The sequence below is a fragment of the Panthera tigris genome, chromosome E1, assembly GCF_018350195.1.
Source record: "Panthera tigris isolate Pti1 chromosome E1, P.tigris_Pti1_mat1.1, whole genome shotgun sequence".
Taxonomy (NCBI): domain Eukaryota; kingdom Metazoa; phylum Chordata; class Mammalia; order Carnivora; family Felidae; genus Panthera; species Panthera tigris.
In genome coordinates, this window is record NC_056673.1 from 37,888,569 (window position 1) to 37,906,276 (window position 17,708).

Genomic DNA, 17,708 nt, shown 5'->3' on the forward strand with positions numbered 1-17,708 from the left:
ACTTTGGCTCAGGTCACGATCTCAGGGTTCATGAGTTTGAGCCCCACACAGGCTCTCTGCTGACAGTGCAAGGCCTGCTTCAGATCCTGTTTCCCTCTCTCTCTGCCCCTCCTCTGATCTCTCTCTCTCTCTCAAAAGAAAAAGAAAATAAGAAAGAGGTAATACATTTATGTACTATACTGATTTATTGAAAAACATCTGTCTATAAGTAGACCTGGACAGTTCAAACCTGTGTTGTTCAAGGGTAAACTGTACATTTAAACTACTTAAAACGATGTAATAGATTAATAATATATCATTAATATTGAATAACGTTAAATAATAGTATTGTTATCTTCTTTGTTTATAATAAAAGATTAGTCAAAAACTTTTATTTTTTTTTTAAATTTTTTTAACGTTTTATTTATTTTTGAGACAGGGAGAGACAGAGCATGAACGGGGGAGGGTCAGAGAGAGGGAGACACAGAATCTGAAACAGGCTCCAGGCTCTGAGCTGTCAGCACAGAGCCCTACGCGGGGCTCAAACTCACGGACCGCGAGATCATGACCTGAGCCGAAGTTGGCCGCTTAACCGACTGAGCCACCCAGGCGCCCCTGTCAAAAACTTTTAAAATCATGTAGTTTTATTTCTTTTTTTTATCAACTTAATTGAGATATAATTGACATTAACATTGTGTAGGTCAAAGGTGTACCGTGTAGTGATTTTATATATGTATATATTGCAAAATAATTACAATAATTAACACATCTGTCATCTCCCAAAGTTACAATTTTTTTCACTTCTAAAATCACATTTTTAAAAATGTTTATTTATTTTTGAGAGAGAGAGAGAGAGAGAGACAGAGTGCAAGTGGGGGAGGGGCAGAGAGAGAAGAAAACACAGAATCCAAAGCAGGCTCCAGGCTCTGAGCTGTCAGCACAGAGCTGATGCAGGGCTCAAATTCACGAACTGCGAGATCATCTGAACCGAAGTCTGACACTTAACCGACTGAGCCACCCAGGCACCCCTAAAATCACATTTTAAATAACTAGCTCAAGACTAAAACTTCATTACACACACATACACACACACACACGCACGCACACTCCACCCCACAAGATTACTAGTCTTTACAATTGGCTGGAAATGTCAAGGATATTGGTATGGAGCAAATAAATATTAAATGTTCTTACCATTGAGAAATTCAAGAAAAAAATCTGAGGTGGCACACTATTAGATTAACACATCCTCAGATCTTTATATTTTGTTCTCTTCTAGATTATTTTTATTAACCTACAGAAAGCTAGATTACATGCTCTACTTGTTAACATTTCGAAAAGCATTCCTTTTCTTCTTCTTTCATGAAATGTACCTATAAAAAATAAATTTTAAAAATGTACCTGCAAAAACATGCCATAACATGGTAATCCTAAACATTGGATAGGGGCTGCACAGCCATTGAATTTAAAACAGGAAACCTGTAAAGAAACAACTATTAATTCCTCTTTTTCAATGGAACTGTACAATGATTGGACATTCAAATTTAATGGAAATATGCAGGAATTTTTCAGTATTGAAAATAATTAAAACACTAAATAACTAATTAGCATTGTGTTATATAGGTGGGATCTCAAAAGAAGTATAAACAGAGTCCATCTTCAAGTTCATAATTTATTTAGAATAAAATACATGCACATGAAATTATTTTGATAATTCAGGTTAGAATACATATAAATGTTAAAATGACCAAATATACACTGTATCAGATATTTTGAAAGCAGAAACAAGATAAATTTGATCAAAACAGCTTCTGAAGGATGTGAAAAAAGCACTGTCTTAGAGTAAGATGCAAATATAATGAATGGAAAAGATAGGTGAGGGAAATGATAAAGACAAAATTTTATAGAGGTAGGATAAAAAGGTTTATATGGAAATAAAGATATGACATGCTTAATTGGGCTCAATGTAGTAGAAGTAAGGTTGCATCGTCAGGGAAAACCCTAAATATGGGCTTTGGACTTTATCTTGCTGAAATTGAGTAACCACCAAAAGATTTTTAAGCAAGAAAATTAACTTGATGAAAGGGATACTTTAGGAAGAATATCTTGATTCAACATACAGAATGTCCTAGGAAGTGAAGAAATAGATGGCAGAAAGATCATCTGAGAAGCTGCTGCAATAATATAGATCTGAACTTCATGCAAATGCCAACATGAAAAAAGCTGATGCATCAGAAATAGTTTGCATACTATTGAGTGTAGAACTGAACCGCAGCATTGGATGTATATTTGAGTTTGTATAGTGAAATTCAAAAGCTTATACAGAGATTATGCCTAAACACATTGATACATATTTCCAAGTCATAAATTATCATAAAAGTTTTATTATTTTAATATTAAAAACACTTTCTTATTTTTTGAAAATTTAAACAGTAAGAAATGATTTCATTTTAATAAAATACGTAAATCACCACTTTAAAACATCCTCAGGATTCTCATGTAGGGTAAAAATACTTTTATACTCTGATAAGCTTAACAAACTTGAATGATGTTCTTAGTTATGTAAAAATATTATTTTATGGGGTGCCTGGGTAGCTCAGTTGATTAAGCATCTGAGTCTTGATTTTGGCTCAGGTCATGATCTCATGGTTCGTGGGACTGAGCCCCACATCAGGCTTTGCGCTGACAGTACAGAGCCTGCTTGGGACCTCTCTCTCCCTCTGCCTCTCTCCCCTGCTCATTCTCTCTCTCTCCCTCTCGAAACAAACAAACAAACAAACAAACAAACAAACAAACAAATATTTAAAACATTGTTATATGATAAATAAAAGACTACTGCATTTTGGTGGTTTATAATCTCTGGATACTTGGTATTAGATCATCATCAATCAGTTTTTAGTACTATCTTATGAAATTCTACTAATTGAAGATGGATCTAAAATGAGTGTAAGACATTCATTAAAATATCTTTACTGGAAACCAAGATTATGAACTAATTAAGAAGTGTGATCTTACTTCTGCCAGTATCCTGTGAATGTACTTTAGTCTTTCCCTTGTGGGTAGCAGCAATGTACATCTTTTAAACAGCAGACCTGAGAAAGTAAAGAGACACATGAAAAAAAAAAAAAAAAGATAACAATGCAATTAATTTAAGAGTACCTATAAAGCACAGCATAACATTTCCTGAAAGTCAAGTATGGTATATCACAGTAGACTGTGAGCTGACATGGTTCTGAAGAGGAAGTTTGGGAGCAAGAGTATATGGTATTTACCAAGTAACTCTGATGTCTACTAAGTGGCATAAAATCTTACAAAACATTATGAAATTGATATTATAAGACAGATACGGAAACTATTTAGACTTAAAAAGATACAATAACAGACACAAAGATACACTAGTGGAACTTTATATTATCTTTATTCTCAAGAACAGATTCCAATAGTTCTTGAAATTAACATCATGTTCACGAAGGGAAATGTTTTAAGAGTCGTTAACGTAAAACACGGAAAGAATGAAAAAAGGGATTTTGTATTCCTTTCTCCAGATAAAAAATTTTTTAAAGCATTAAGTACTTAAAATTTCAGAGGTTAGAAGTTATTTTCCCTCACAGAAAGTATCCAGTTTGGATGAAATATCCATTTCTTCCTTCAAAGATATCCTTTTATGGGGCTTATATGTTAAGAATGTATAGAATTTTGTATTCAGATATTTTAAAAAAGAAAAAAAACCTCTTCAATTTCCCAGTGAGATATGTAACTTGAACTACAGTGACAGTGTATGATTTGTTTTCTGTAACTTTATGTGTTCTGTTTTCCTAAAATGGCAATACACTGTTAACATTCCTATAAGGGCAATGTTGTCCTTACACTAAAAATAAGATACATGGTAGGAAAATATATATCTGAATATCATGAATTTCTCCATTTTTATCTCCTCTGCATTTACTTTTTAACACATATAATAACTGCTTTATATAATTCTGTAGAATCTATGGGAATCCAATTTATTTTTAGAAGTTGCTATGTTTGGATAACACATGACCAGAATTGAGTTTGAAATATAAACCCTTCTTATTTTTGTACATAAAAAGACATTTTCAGTGCTTGGTTTTTAAGCTGAGTTCTTTTTCTTTTCATGTTTTGGCATCCAGTTCCATGGCATAGCATAGCTGGGGAATTGTAAGCTATAATTGTATGTTGGTTGCTTTTTCTAATGTAAAACTCCTATTTTTAAGGATTGCAATTTACCATAAAAACCAGTACTGGCTGGCTTATTTATTTTTTTTTTAACACAGGTGCTCTGCTATACCCTTTAGAGGCCAACTTTTAAAATTTCTTCCCACTAAAATAGAATCAGATGTAATGTTCTTTTCACACTGGCCATCTGCTCTGTTTTGTATGAAGAAGCAAATTAAAATTTATGATTTTCAGAGCACAGAATTCTGAAAATGTTATTTTGATGTCTGAAAACAAGAACAGATCAGATAGGAATGGCAACATGAGAAAATGGTAGGTACATCAAATTTACCTAAAGAATAAGTCATAAGCCAGGTGTCTGCACCAAAATTAAATGGAAGGTTGAAATCATTACGTGAATAAAACTGTTTTTAAAAGCTGGCTATTAAGATCAATACATATTTGTATTTTTCCACTGAATTATCCATATAATTATCTTAAGGCCGTTTTGCTTATTTGAGTGACTAAGTCTTGGTCATGGAGAAAAAAATTCTTTCAGATCAAAACCAAAAAAATAAGCTCTTTCACCACACCACTTGTTCTGTAACTAAGGATGTTTGGAAAAGGATATTTACAATGACAAGTAGCAAAAAGCCATTGCTATATTCTGTTACAGGCTTTACTAAGTCTAATCATAAATACCGAAACCAGTAACACTGCAATCAGATTACATACCTTTCATTTAATCTTATTAAATACACTTACCAAATACACTTTTATGTATTTACACAGGTGTATAATCTTAAAGCTAGGCATCCTTGGGCTACTAAAAGATAATAATCACTGAACTATTATACCTTAATTTAAAACCTGAAACATCATCTTAATTTTTTTTTATTTTTTTAATGTTTACTTTTTAGAAAAAGAAAGAGAGACAGAGTGTGAATGGGAGAGGAACAGAGAGAGAGGGAGACACAGAATCCAAAGCAGGCTCCAGGCTCTGAGCTGTCAGCACAGAGCCTGACATGGGGCTCGAACTCACAAACTATGAGATCATGACCTGAGCCAAAGTGGGACACTTAACCAATTGAGCCACCCAGGTATCTCATTAATTTTTGGTTTTATTGCCATACTTTGGTTAATTACAAGGTAGTTTCATAATTAAACTGGTGTCACTAGTCAAGTCAAAATTAGAATTTTATTTCAGCACTCTGAGGGAGAATAAAATCGATGAATGGGATGAAAGACATAAACAACTATAAATCAAGGGAAGAAATTATAATTTCCTTTGATAAGGTTAATTTATTATAGCATAATGATTTATTAGTAAATGTGTAGAGTACCTTAAAAAACACATTGTTTCTGATAAGAGAATAAGTGATCTTCCACAACATTTCTGTTTTAAGGACTATAGATTATGGTTAAAAGAGAAAAGAGGTTTTGAGATAAAACTCATTAGATACACAGGAAGTAAAGCATAGAAAATACATCAGTTTCCTAAACTGATAAGCCACCTTATCAGTTTACTTATCACTTATCAGTGACTGATAAGTCACAAAGGTGACATTGTATGGACATGAAATCACAAGGACTGATACTTTACATTAAAGTGCATTCTCTCATCTTCAAAGATAAGTATAAGAGACTATTATGGGAAAGTCCTCACACTGAAGGGTAAAAGCATCATAGCAATAGGCACATCTTAAGAAATACCCCATTTCCCACAGGCCTTACAGAATTGTTTAATAAAATCCCCTTAATTAAGTGTAGTTCTTTACTTGTTACAATTCTCATTACATAAATTACCTAGAGATCTGTAATGTTCCAGTATGGCAGAGTCTTGTCTCTTGCTAGGCAGCTCAAGGTTATGAAAATCCTGTAGTAAAAGTCTTTTGCTTCCTGATGAGGTTGAGATATAATTAATAATGTGCTGGCTGACTGTTTTGGACACCATGCTTAGCATGCTGATATCCTTCACTACCAAAAGAAATATATATACATACATATAAATGGCTTAATTATAAGGATAGCACTATTATACAATCTTAACTTATAATCTTTAAATTGTTTGAAATCTACCGCTCAATGAATTGGAAATATTTAGGGATGTAACCGTCAAGTTACCATGTTATTATACTTAGAGGCATGCTTTAAAGAGTTTGAGTGTCGTACTTTCTTCATTGTACCCCTTGCCTAACAATGATGAAAATTTAGAAAATAAACATAATGTAAATACCATTAATATTCTAGCAGGGCCTAAGATGATAAACTAGTTCTTGGGAAAAAATATTCAAGTGTCTATATAACCTACTCATAGTCCCCAGACCTCACCTGACAAATATCTTAAGATTATTTGGAATATTTCCAATGGCAAGGCTTTAAAATTTCCAAGCGTTGATAAGGGCTGAGATTCTGAGCCAAGGGTATCGGAAAAATAGCTGTTGGATCGACGATTACTACGTCTGTATTTCTGGTTGGGAATCAAAGTGAAACTGGTATTTATTCTAGATGCCATCCTCTTTCTTATCTCATGAATTGATCCTGGTTAGAAAAATAAAATATAAGAGACAAAGAAGAAAGGAGATTATAGCAATGAAGAGCTGTTCTTTTAAAATGAATTTGACACTTTGATGGGCAATAGCTGTCTGTCTATTTACAAATCTTTTTTTTTTTTCCTTAAGTGATCTCTACTCCCATTGTGGGGCTTGAACTCATGACCACGAGATCAAGAGTTACATGCTCTACCAAGTGAGTCAGCCAGGTGCCCCTCTATTTACAAACGTTTTAATATAATATCCAATTTATGGAGTTCCCCCCGGTAGAGTCTATTTATTCATTTCACACGATATGAAATGTTTAAAAATCTTTTCCCCCTTAGCCAAATATTCTAGATAAAGAACTTTAGTAGAATAAGAAACACGTATTTGGGTAAGATATAGTCTAAGAACAGAAATATGCAAAAATTTGAAAAAGTAAAAGATCTGACACAAAAAACCAATATAACAAATTCAAAACATTCAATATCTGTCCGTTAGTATGTTGCTTTCACAATCTTTACATTCTAAAAAGAAATCAAAATATCAATGTAGCTTTAAAATTTTGTAGTAAAGTCTTTCAATGTTTTTAAAACTGAGTACTAACATTTTCTTTTGTTGGAAATAGTAAAAATAAAGAGAGAAGAAATAGAAATTTTAGGGGCACCTGGGGCTTAGTTGGTTAAATGTCCAACGAAGTCTTGGTTTCAGCTCAGGTTATAATCTCTCACTTCGTGAGTTCAAGCCCTGCATTGGGCTCTACGCTAACAGTGTGGGGCCTGCTTGGGATTCTGTCTCTCTCCCCCCCTCCCTACCTCTCCCCCCACTCGCTCTCTCTCTCTGAAAATAAATAAACTTAAAAAAAAAAAGAAAGTCTAAGTTTAGAGCTTTTAAAAGTTACCAGCTCTAACAGATTAAGAAGATTGCATTACTATTACCAATTAGGTACTGTTTAACACAAATAAGCAGTAAAATTAAAGTCTTGTAAAATTAATAAGACTAGAAAAAATAAATGAGCAATGATTTTCCTCTTAATTCCACTTTTGGTTAATATTAATTACTTATAAGGTTTAGGAAGGGCCTATACAACTTGATTTCAAAAATGAGCATTTCTTCTATAATTTACTTACACCGAGAACATTATTTAAAAAAAAAATATTCATAACATGCAGTGACTTTGTGTCACTACTGCTCCCATTCAGAAAACACAGTCTTTTGTATATACACACACAGGTATATGTACAGATGCATAACTACAACTCCAATCTAAGGCTCTCTGTCTCCGAAGTAATGACTGAGACATTTCATCAGAGTTACAAATACATCTGACCAAATGCATTTCCTCCTTTTGTCACAAAATTGCCAAAATCACATTGTTACGTATCCTCTAAGAGGTTACTTATAGCAACTTAAAATCAGTTACATTTGAAAACATGGCCAATAAGTGTAGTTCTTAGTGAAAAGCATACTGAGGCCCTCCTTTAAAAACATACCATAGCACCTTGCTTTAGCATTCCACGAGCATTTAAATTAGAAGAGATTTCAAAATACTCGTTAAAATTACAGAAGTAACATACTGTATTATCAAAAGTTTACAAAATACAGCAAAACAAAAAGACCATTAAATTCACTTATAAACTAGAATTCATATCACCCCAGAATTATATATTTAATAACATATGTATCACATATAACACATACATTATATATATTATGTATATGTGTTATATATACACATATATAATATATACATATATAATACATATACACATATAATATACACACATATATAATACATATATATAATATATATACATATATACACACACATATATATTATATATATACATACATATATATATATATTATATATATATGTATGTTCCTAACAAAACAGGGATCACCGTTCATATTATTTTGTAATCTGGGTTTTTTTTTTCAATTGCAATTGTAAGTGAAACTAATTTCCTTCCATACCAACAGATACTTCTACAAGTATAGATATTTTAAAGGCTGCATGCAAATCCACCAAATGGAAGAATCTTCATTTATTTAATCCGCGAGGCTGTTTTTCACTTTTCACAGTATGCGATTTCTAAAATTCTAAACCTGGCCTAGGGCTTGTCCTGCCCCTGAGGAACGTGTCAAGTGGGACTTGGGTGGGGCCTGCGGGCTCTTCAGGGCCTCGCCGAACACCTGAGACCCAGTGGTTGACTCTGCGTCAACCACCGAGCGTGTGTACTTAAACCTCTGAGGATTAAAACGCAGTGGGCCCATTCTTTCAAAACCGAAGTCTCCCCTTACAATTCCTTGCTTCTCCTCACTCAGACCTGGAGGCTTCTGGGGCAGGGGGAGGGCGGGGAAGCGGGCTTTCCAGAAAATCCTAAAGGTGTAATCCAAACTACTTCCGGTTTCCCCCCAACCCCACCCCCCGTATCCCTCAAGAGAATGAGAATCACTGCCCGAAATAATAGTAATAAAATGTTTCGACGCCTCTGTTCCAGCCCGCTCGTTTTGGACTGCGAGAGGCTTTGAGCGCCTTCTTGGCTGAATTTCCCCCCCCCCCGCTTTCGGAGAAAACCGTCCCACAGCAATTCGCCGCGATTTCTGTTTTGTTTTAACCTAACAAACCCTAGAAGAGACCCGCCACATCTGCAGGGGCATTGGCTCCAAACACCTCAGAGAGGTAAACCAGGGAGGCCATAAAGGAGAAACTGGCCGACAGAAGAGTCAAACCACATGGCGATGCATTTTTTACCCCCTTCAGTCCACGAGAAGATGAAACCATCCCAAGTAAGTACTGGGGGGAAAAAAATCTCTTTTTACCACAGATTTTGAAAAGTTTTCCGGCTAAGGAATCACAGGCAAATGGGATTTAGTTGGTCTGCCCCACCATCCTCAAATTTCTTAATGTTTAAAAAAAAAAGTATCTCCTCAAGGTTTTCCCGCCGGGTAGATGGCGGGTTCAGCTCCGGTCGGCTCCGGAGTTGCGTTCCCGCCTCCCAGGCGCCCCTGTCGCCTCAAGAATATTTTAGAATCCTCCCAGGAGCCCCAGCGGGAAGGAAGCTCCGCCCCCTCACGAATAGCAAGAAGCCCCTCCTCCCTCATGAATATTTTAGAACCCTCTCAGGAGCCCCCGCGGGAAGGAGACTCCGCCTCCTCATGAATAGTAAAAGCCCCGGCAGGCATAGTGCCCTCCCACGCCATGAATAATTGACGAGGATGTAGTCCACGGAGCCCGAAAGGAGGCCAAAGGCACCCTTTGCTCCAAGCTGAAGACAGGAAGGGGTGGAGCCGTTAGAATCTGGGGGAGGGGAGGGTGCAAACGAAGAGCCCCAACCTGGCCCGCCACGCATCTCCTCCAAACCACTTCCTTTCCCTTCAGCCTAGTTCTGAGCCCGTTTTTGTTCCCATTGCCCCCACCCCAGTAGGGTAAGTTACAAGAGCTTTGATCAAAACTTCTGTTGGAAGAAACCTCCAAACATTCCTTTTTAAATCTATCTGGGTGCCTAGAATCAAAGGAGGATTTGTGCCTCCAGCCTCCCAAGATGGAGTCCAAGACAGATCTTACTAGCTTGCCCCTCTTGCCTTGAAAATGAAGTTTACATTCATTTATTCATTCATTCAATAGCTATTTATTAAAGCCTGCTCTGGGCCAGTTACTGGAGTAGGCCGTAGGGATACAACAGAGAACAAGACACATACGTTTTCCTGCCTTACTGGAACTTACTAGTTTAATGGGAAAGATCACATAAACAGTGTTATGGAGGAAATAAGGCAAGGTGGTATGGGGGGGGGGGGCTGCCTACTTTAGATGGATTGGTCAGGAAGGTCCCTTTGAGGAGGTTATACTTTGAGAACTAGTGGAGGAGAGGGAGCCAGTCAGGCAAAGGGATGGGGGGCAAAGGGAAAAGCAAGAAAGATTTTGGTACATTGTAGGAATTTGTCATGCTGCCTGGCTGAGTTTAGTGAGCAAATAGGAGAGTAGCATCATGGAGACCATGGAGAGGTAAGCACAGATGGGGGTGTGTAGAACCTTATATGAAGGCCTTAAAAGAAGCTTATTTTAGAAGCCCTGTAGGGGACCTACTCCTCTTATAGCCCACATCCTTCATTGAAATAAAATACATAAATGACTACATAAAGATTGACTTTATATTTAGCATTAGTTGGCATATTGTTATATTATGAAGTCACGAACATTTATTAATTTTGACTGTAGTTTTTTGGAGTTAGTTCTTCCCCGCTAACCACCCCCCCCCAACCCCCCAAACAGTTTTTATAGGTCCATGAAGATCTCAGCCCTTAGGCAGTTGGCCAGTAGTGTCTAATGGATACAAAGATCCTGAGTGATAGCAGTTTACCTTTTATTCAAAGTGTCATGGGAAGTCACGGAGGAGTTTTAAGCAGAAAGTGATATAATCTGCTTTACATCATTGAAAAATTGCTCTGGCTTTTCTGTGGAAAATGAATGAGGCTGGTAGAAGCAGAAGAGAGGAGATCTGTTGGGATGTTGATGCCTGACTAGAGGGGTGGCCTGGAGAGATAGGTTAGAGATATATTTTGGGGGTAGAAGTAACTGAATTTGCTGACGGATTAGAAATTGGTGGGAGAGAAAGGAAGACAATACAGAATGATTCCCAGGCCTCTGGTGTTTAATGAGTGGGTGGATGTTAATCCCAGTTGCTGAGATCTGCAAGTGAGGAGGAGCGTTCCAAGCAGAAAATTAAGAGTTTAATTTTGCAGATGGTAAATTTGATGTGTCTAGGAGACATCCAAATCGAGATATCAAGAAAGTAGTTGAATTTGCAAATCTGGAAGTTGGAAGAAAAACTCTGGGCTGGAGATACACGTTGATGGACATTCAGAGATTGGGGAAAGTAGGACAAGTTCTTAGAGGAATTTGAGAAGGGGCATCCAGTAGAGTTAGCTGAAGAAAACCAGGAGAGAGAATGGAGTCCTGGAGGCTTGAAATAGAGTGCTTCAAGAGTGAGGAGCGGTCAGTAGTGCTGAGGGCTGCAGGGTGTCTGTTAGATGAATACTACCAGTGTCCATCGGATTGGCAATCCAGTTGAGGTCGAAGAACTTTGGGTCCGTTTGTCATTTCCCATTTCAAGAATGTACAGTGACTTTGCCTTGCCAGCCACATCAAACTCAAATCTCTGCCATTTCTTCAGTGTCCTCTATAATCTATTTCCCTCAACTTGTTTGTTCATTTGTTACATTTGATCCATGCCTATTTTTCTGCCAAGCCCCATGTTAACTGCAAGGGAAGTATAGTTTCTGCCTTCCATGGCTCAAGGTCACAAGCACCTGACCTGGACTAGCATGTATTCTGTTCCTTCCCAAGAAGACAAACCTGCTACTCCTGTGGGGATGAGGGGGGAGGGAAGAATGGATGGGAGAAGTGTCTCCTTTAGCAGATTTTTTGTGTTGAAACGTCCATCAAAAATGATTTCCCTGGGTGTCTCGCTGGCTCAGTCGGTAGCATGCAACTTTTGATCTCAGGTGTTGTGAGTTTCAGCCCCATGTTGGGTGTAGAAATTATTTATAAAGAAACAAACTTTAAAAAAAATCTTCCTCCTTGCATGAAGCTTGTTTCTTCAATAGGTATGCTTTCCCTCCTAAATGACACTGTAAACTCTTTGAGATGCCTTATACCTCTTCCTTCACATATGGAAGAACAACAGATATAGAAATGGATCCACCATGAGCCAAGTGAAATTTAAACTTCAGGACTTCCTACTTGCATAGACTCCTTCCAAGGTCCTGCACTTAATTTTGTATTCATAAAGAGCAGGGGAACATGAATGCATGTTTGCTCATGGACTCCAAATTAACTAACTTCAAATATTTATAGATTTATTAAGCTTGTTTTATTCACTGGGATATATATGAGTATTTTAATTACTGATGATATCATTCCCTTGCCCCAAAGCCTTCAATGGATCCTTATTGCCTCTAATTCAGTCCAAGCTTCTCAAGCTAGCCTTCAAGACCTGCCTCAATGTGGCTGAATTTTATGTCTCCAGAAAACTTCCCAAACTCCCCACCACCGACCCCATTGCTGTCACCCTGGTAGTGTCATTCATGCTGATTTCTCTGCTTGGAAATCTCTCTCTTCCAGCTCTATCTTTGGACATCCTAAGATAGACTTTAGACCATTGCTTCTGGAAGAGGAGTCCCAGGACCAACAGTATGCATGACCTGGGAGTTTGTTAGAAATGCAGAATCTCAGACCCTGCATCCAGCCTACTGAATCAGAATCTGCATTTTAACAAAATCCATAGTCGAGTTCAACATATACTGACTTAGCCCATTTCACAGGCTGTTTCCTCTAAGAGTCTTAAACCTTTAAAAATCCCTATAATGAGAAATGTTTTTCCTCTTTTGAACCTTCTTCATTCTGGTACTGTTCTATGGGCACTTCATTCTGCCTTGAATCGTAATTAATTATGTATTGGTCTAAGTTATCCTGTTATTCTTTGAGCTCTTTGAAAGCATTAACAATGGTCTCAACTTAGAGATGAGTTACTTCCCGTGGTATTTCTCTCTGTGCTCCTGCTACATCCCCATACACACACATACACCCACCCAAACCTAGGTGATGCTGGTGTTGTTTTACTCGATACACAGAATTTTTCAAGGATCCAAATATACATTGACTCCCAGATATGCCACGTGTGGGCAGGGAGATCTATTGCAATTATTTTTATTTAAGAAAATGAGCACCTAACCGTTATTGTATGTCATGAAAGTCTTGAATATCATTCCCTTTACAGTTTTTAATGTTTTTTTTTTCTTTCATTTTTGAGAGAGAGCATGAGCGGGGGATGGGCAGAGAGAAAAGGGGACAGAGGATCTGAAGCAGGGTCTGTGTTGATAGCACACAGCCTGATGTGAGGCTCAAGTCCACCAACCTTGAGATCATGACCTGAGCCGAAGTTGGACGCTCAACAGAGTGAGCCACCCAGTCACTCCCATTCCCTTTATGGGATGCCGTGTGATAAAATTCTATCTTCATTCCTGACTTTCAGAGTAAGAGGAGAGAGAGCTGGCCTAAATTATTCCAAAAAAGCTGGTTATCTGTAACATTCTGTAAAAACTTTAGGGAAGGAAATTCCACAGATATTTTAAGCTGAAGCAATACACAGGTTTTCTTCTTAAAAATATGAATTCAGGGCGCCTGGGTGGCTCAGTCAGTTTAGTGTCCAACTCTTGATTTCGGCTCCGGTCACAATCCCAAGGTCATGGGATCGAGCCCCGTGTCCAGCTCCATGCTGAGCGTGGACCATGCTAAAGATTCTCACTCCCTCTGCCCCTCTACCCTGCTTGCGCTCCCTCTCTCTCTCTCTCTCAAATTAAAAAACGAAATAACTCAAAATTCCTACAAGAAATCAATGATCACTGCAAAAAAATGTAAAAACGTACACAAGTTCCACCTCTTCCCCCACCCCATCCCCCACTCCAAAATCAACCTCATCTTTCTACTTGATGATTACTACTGATAACACTTCAGTACATTTCCTTCCTGATGGGATCTTTCCTGGTCAAAAATATAAATCTATATTCTTCTTCTTACTAGTTACATAGTGTTTCACTATAAAGATATATATGGTACAAATTTGTTTAATTAGAGTCACTAAATTGTTTTCAATTTTTTGCTACTGAATGCTGCAGGGAGCACTTTGTATATTCATCTTAGGATAAACTTTTTAAAGTTAACTTCTACTTTTAAGAGTAGATCATTTAAGGGGTGCCTGGCTGGCTCAGTCAGTAGAGCGTGCAACTAGAGATTACTTAACAGTAAAGTTAAAAAAAAAAAAAAGTGTATCACTTAAAATTAGGAGAGGCTGCAACTGATAGAGAACTCTCAACCATTGCAGCTTAAACAAGATAGGAATTTGTTTTTCTCACATAAATAAAGTCTAGAGATAAGCAATCAGGGCTGATGTGGCAGCTTCACCATCATCTGGAATCCAGGCTCCTTCTATCTTCTTGCTTTACATGCTCACCCTGTGGATTCCATCTCATGGCCCAAGATAGTGGCTTGAACTCAAAGCATCATATTCACATTTCAGCCTGCAGGGAGAAAGGAGGAGGAAGAAGAGACTTCTCTCTGGCCCTTTAAAGACACTTTCCTTGACATGGATTTGACCAGAAGTTAGTAACATGGTCACTCTTAACTAGAAAATATTTCATAGGGCCTTGTGCCCCACTGAAAAATAAAATATATAAGAAGGGAAGGATAGATATCAGGTTGTAAACAGCAGTCTCTGTACAAAAGGTTAGCACGTTTTCCATTTTTGGTACATTTTACCGTCTTTTCCAGCCCTTTATCGACAGTTTTTAATGTGTTAATTAATCTACCAACAGCTTAAACCAATTTCCTGTTGGTTCTTGATAAAGAAGACACACAATTGGCTTATGTCTTTTATGAAATTGAATGTAATTAAAGCCACCTCTAACTTCCCTTCTTTAGACAAAGTAATTTCCTTTCTAGTTGGATTTCCTTAGAGTTTCCAAAACCCTATTCCATCCTTCTGAGATAGTTGTTGCATTCTACTGATGTTCCTTTATTTTGGTTCCTAAGTTTCTTACTTTTTTTTCTTACTAAGTCATAATTGTCTGAATTGCATCGAATTGAAATATAGTGATGTTCATCCTGTACTTTTGTGCATTTATTTCTTTACATACTAAGAGTAAAGCCCAATGATGGATTTTTTTTAAGCTTCTCTTTTGTTCTCCTTTTTTTATTAAAAAGATGGGTACTTTATTTTTACTCTTTATCTTTAAAGACTAGTCAGCCGGCTCACAAAAATTGCCAGCAGAAATAATAAGACAGATTCAAACGATTTGCATAAGGCAGTTAAAAATATATACTAACAAAAAATAAAACTCTGTATAAACTAAGGGTTTGTGGAAGTAGGGGCCGTTACATAGAGTCCTCAGGATGTAGCACAGTGATAAAATTTCATCCCCAAATAGGCTTTGGCAGGCGAATGGCAAGAAATTCTTCACTTTTCAGACAAGGACACCAAGGTCCAAGGAAGTAAGCGTCTTTCCCAAGGTTTTCAACTCCAGCATCCTGGCATGAACCCAGTTTGAGTAATCACATTTGGGCCATGTCACATTTTGCCTGGAAAAGTGTATGTTACCAAATCAACTATGAAGTAATACACACAGTGTTATAGTAGTTTTGAAGGGAAATATATATATATACGTATATAAAATATTGGAAGGAATGGCACCATTAACATGTTGGCAGTAGTTATGTTTGCGTGGCAATATTAAGGAAGATTTAAGTAACTTCTGTTTCTTTTGTGCATTTCTGGGTTTTCCAAGCTTTCTGTATCGAGCCTGTATTATTTGTATTATTAGAAAAAATAGTAATAGGATACACTGTTGTATATTACTGTATCATAAATGAAAAGAGGTGGAGGTGGGTTGGAAAGTAATTTTGGATGTGTTTTAATGAGTATCATCACAAGGTGAAAGATGGGTGATAAATAAATGTATTCAAATATCTAGGCCTGTCGATAGTTCTGTCAGGAAGCAGAAGTGAGTGGGCATTACCTCTTTTTCCCAAAATCTCTTCCTGTTCTCCTTTCAAAAGAAGCCCTACCCCAAGGTTAGTTTTTAGAAAGGAGTGGGACTCTGATTTTATTGCCCTTCAGATTACATCAAGCTCCTGGCAGCTATACAACAAAATCCTGTGATAATGTGGATTCAGATATGAAGGGACTGGCTGTTGGCTCCCACCCTCTGAAGCTGACTCAACCCCATCTGGCAATAAATTTAGTCCTATATTTTATATTTTATGATTGAATTATTTGGATTGCACTTGTAGCGTTATGATGGGAACTCTGGAAAGTGATTTTAACTGTCTTAAAAATGAAGCCCGATGAGCCACAGACTGGGCGTGAAAGACATAGCTTATAAAGGGCCATCATCCAAAATATACAAAGAAGTCTTAAAACTCAACTGTAAGAAAATTAGCAACCCGGGGCGCCTGGGTGGCTCAGTCGGTCATGATCTCGTGGTCCGTGAGTTCGAGCCCCACGTCGGGCTCTGAGCTGACAGCTGGGAGCCTGGAGCCTGGAGCCTGTTTCAGATTCTGTGTCTGTTTCTCTGCCCCTCCCCCGCTCTGTCTCTCTCTGTCTCAAAAATAAATAAACATTGGGGCGCCTGGGTGGCTCAGTCGGCTAAGTGTCCGACTTCGGCTCAGGTCACGATCTCACTGTCCGTGGGTTCGAGCCCCGCGTCGGGCTCTGCGCTGACGGCTCAGAACCTGGAGCCTGTTTCAGATTCTGTGTCTCCCTCTCTCTGACCCTCCCCCGTTCATGCTCTGTCTCTCTCTGTCTCAAAAATAAATAAACGTTAAAAAAAAATAAAAAAAAATATTAAAATAAACATTAAAAAAAAAAAAAGAAAATTAGCAACCCAATTAAACAATGGGCAAAAGACCCGAACAGATATCTCACCAAAGAAGATAGACAAGTCACAAATAAGCATATGAAAAGATGCTCGACATCATCATATTGTCATCAAGGAATTGCAAATTTAAACAACAATCCCAGTCCACACCTATTAGAATGGCCAAAATCCAAAATTCTGACAACACCAAAATTCTCACCAACTCTGGTGAGTACGTGGAGCCACGGGAACTGTGATTTATTGCTGGTGGGAATGCAAAATGGTATAGCCACTTTGGAAAGCAGTTTGGTGATTTCTTACAAAACTGAACATATTCTTACCATATGATCCAGGAATCATGCTCCTTGGTATTTACCCAAAGGAGTTGAAAGCTTATGTCACACAAAAACCTGCACACGGACGTTTATAGCAGCTTTGTTCATAGCTGCCAAAACTTGCAAGCAATCCAGATGTCTTTTAGTAGGTGAGCAGAAAAACAAACTGTGGTACATCCAGTCAATGGAATATTATTCAGTGCTAAAAAGAAATGAGCTATCAAACCACGAAAAGACACGGAGAAACCTTAAATGCATATTACTAAAT

At 37.5% G+C, this 17,708-nt stretch overlaps 1 protein-coding gene across 4 annotated transcripts in view; it reads right to left on the reverse strand.

The window, feature by feature from the left end:
- Positions 1 to 17,708, reverse strand: part of FBXO47 (F-box protein 47) — a 43,391-nt gene that overhangs the window by 12,708 nt on the left and 12,975 nt on the right. Inside the window, exons 1-5 of one of the 4 annotated variants that reach the window (XM_007085769.2) lie at positions 9,516 to 9,689; positions 6,487 to 6,696; positions 5,962 to 6,132; positions 2,995 to 3,071; positions 1,381 to 1,458 (exon numbers count right to left, since the gene is read on the reverse strand). In XM_007085769.2, the coding sequence (XP_007085831.1) occupies positions 1,381 to 1,458; positions 2,995 to 3,071; positions 5,962 to 6,132; positions 6,487 to 6,670 (510 nt within the window). In that variant the 5' untranslated portion in view covers positions 6,671 to 6,696; positions 9,516 to 9,689. Of the gene's footprint in view, positions 1 to 1,380; positions 1,459 to 2,994; positions 3,072 to 5,961; positions 6,133 to 6,486; positions 6,697 to 7,819; positions 7,975 to 9,515; positions 9,690 to 17,708 lie in introns of those variants that run through there. The other 3 variants (XM_042966490.1, XM_042966491.1, XM_042966489.1) reach the window with 3 other exon arrangements.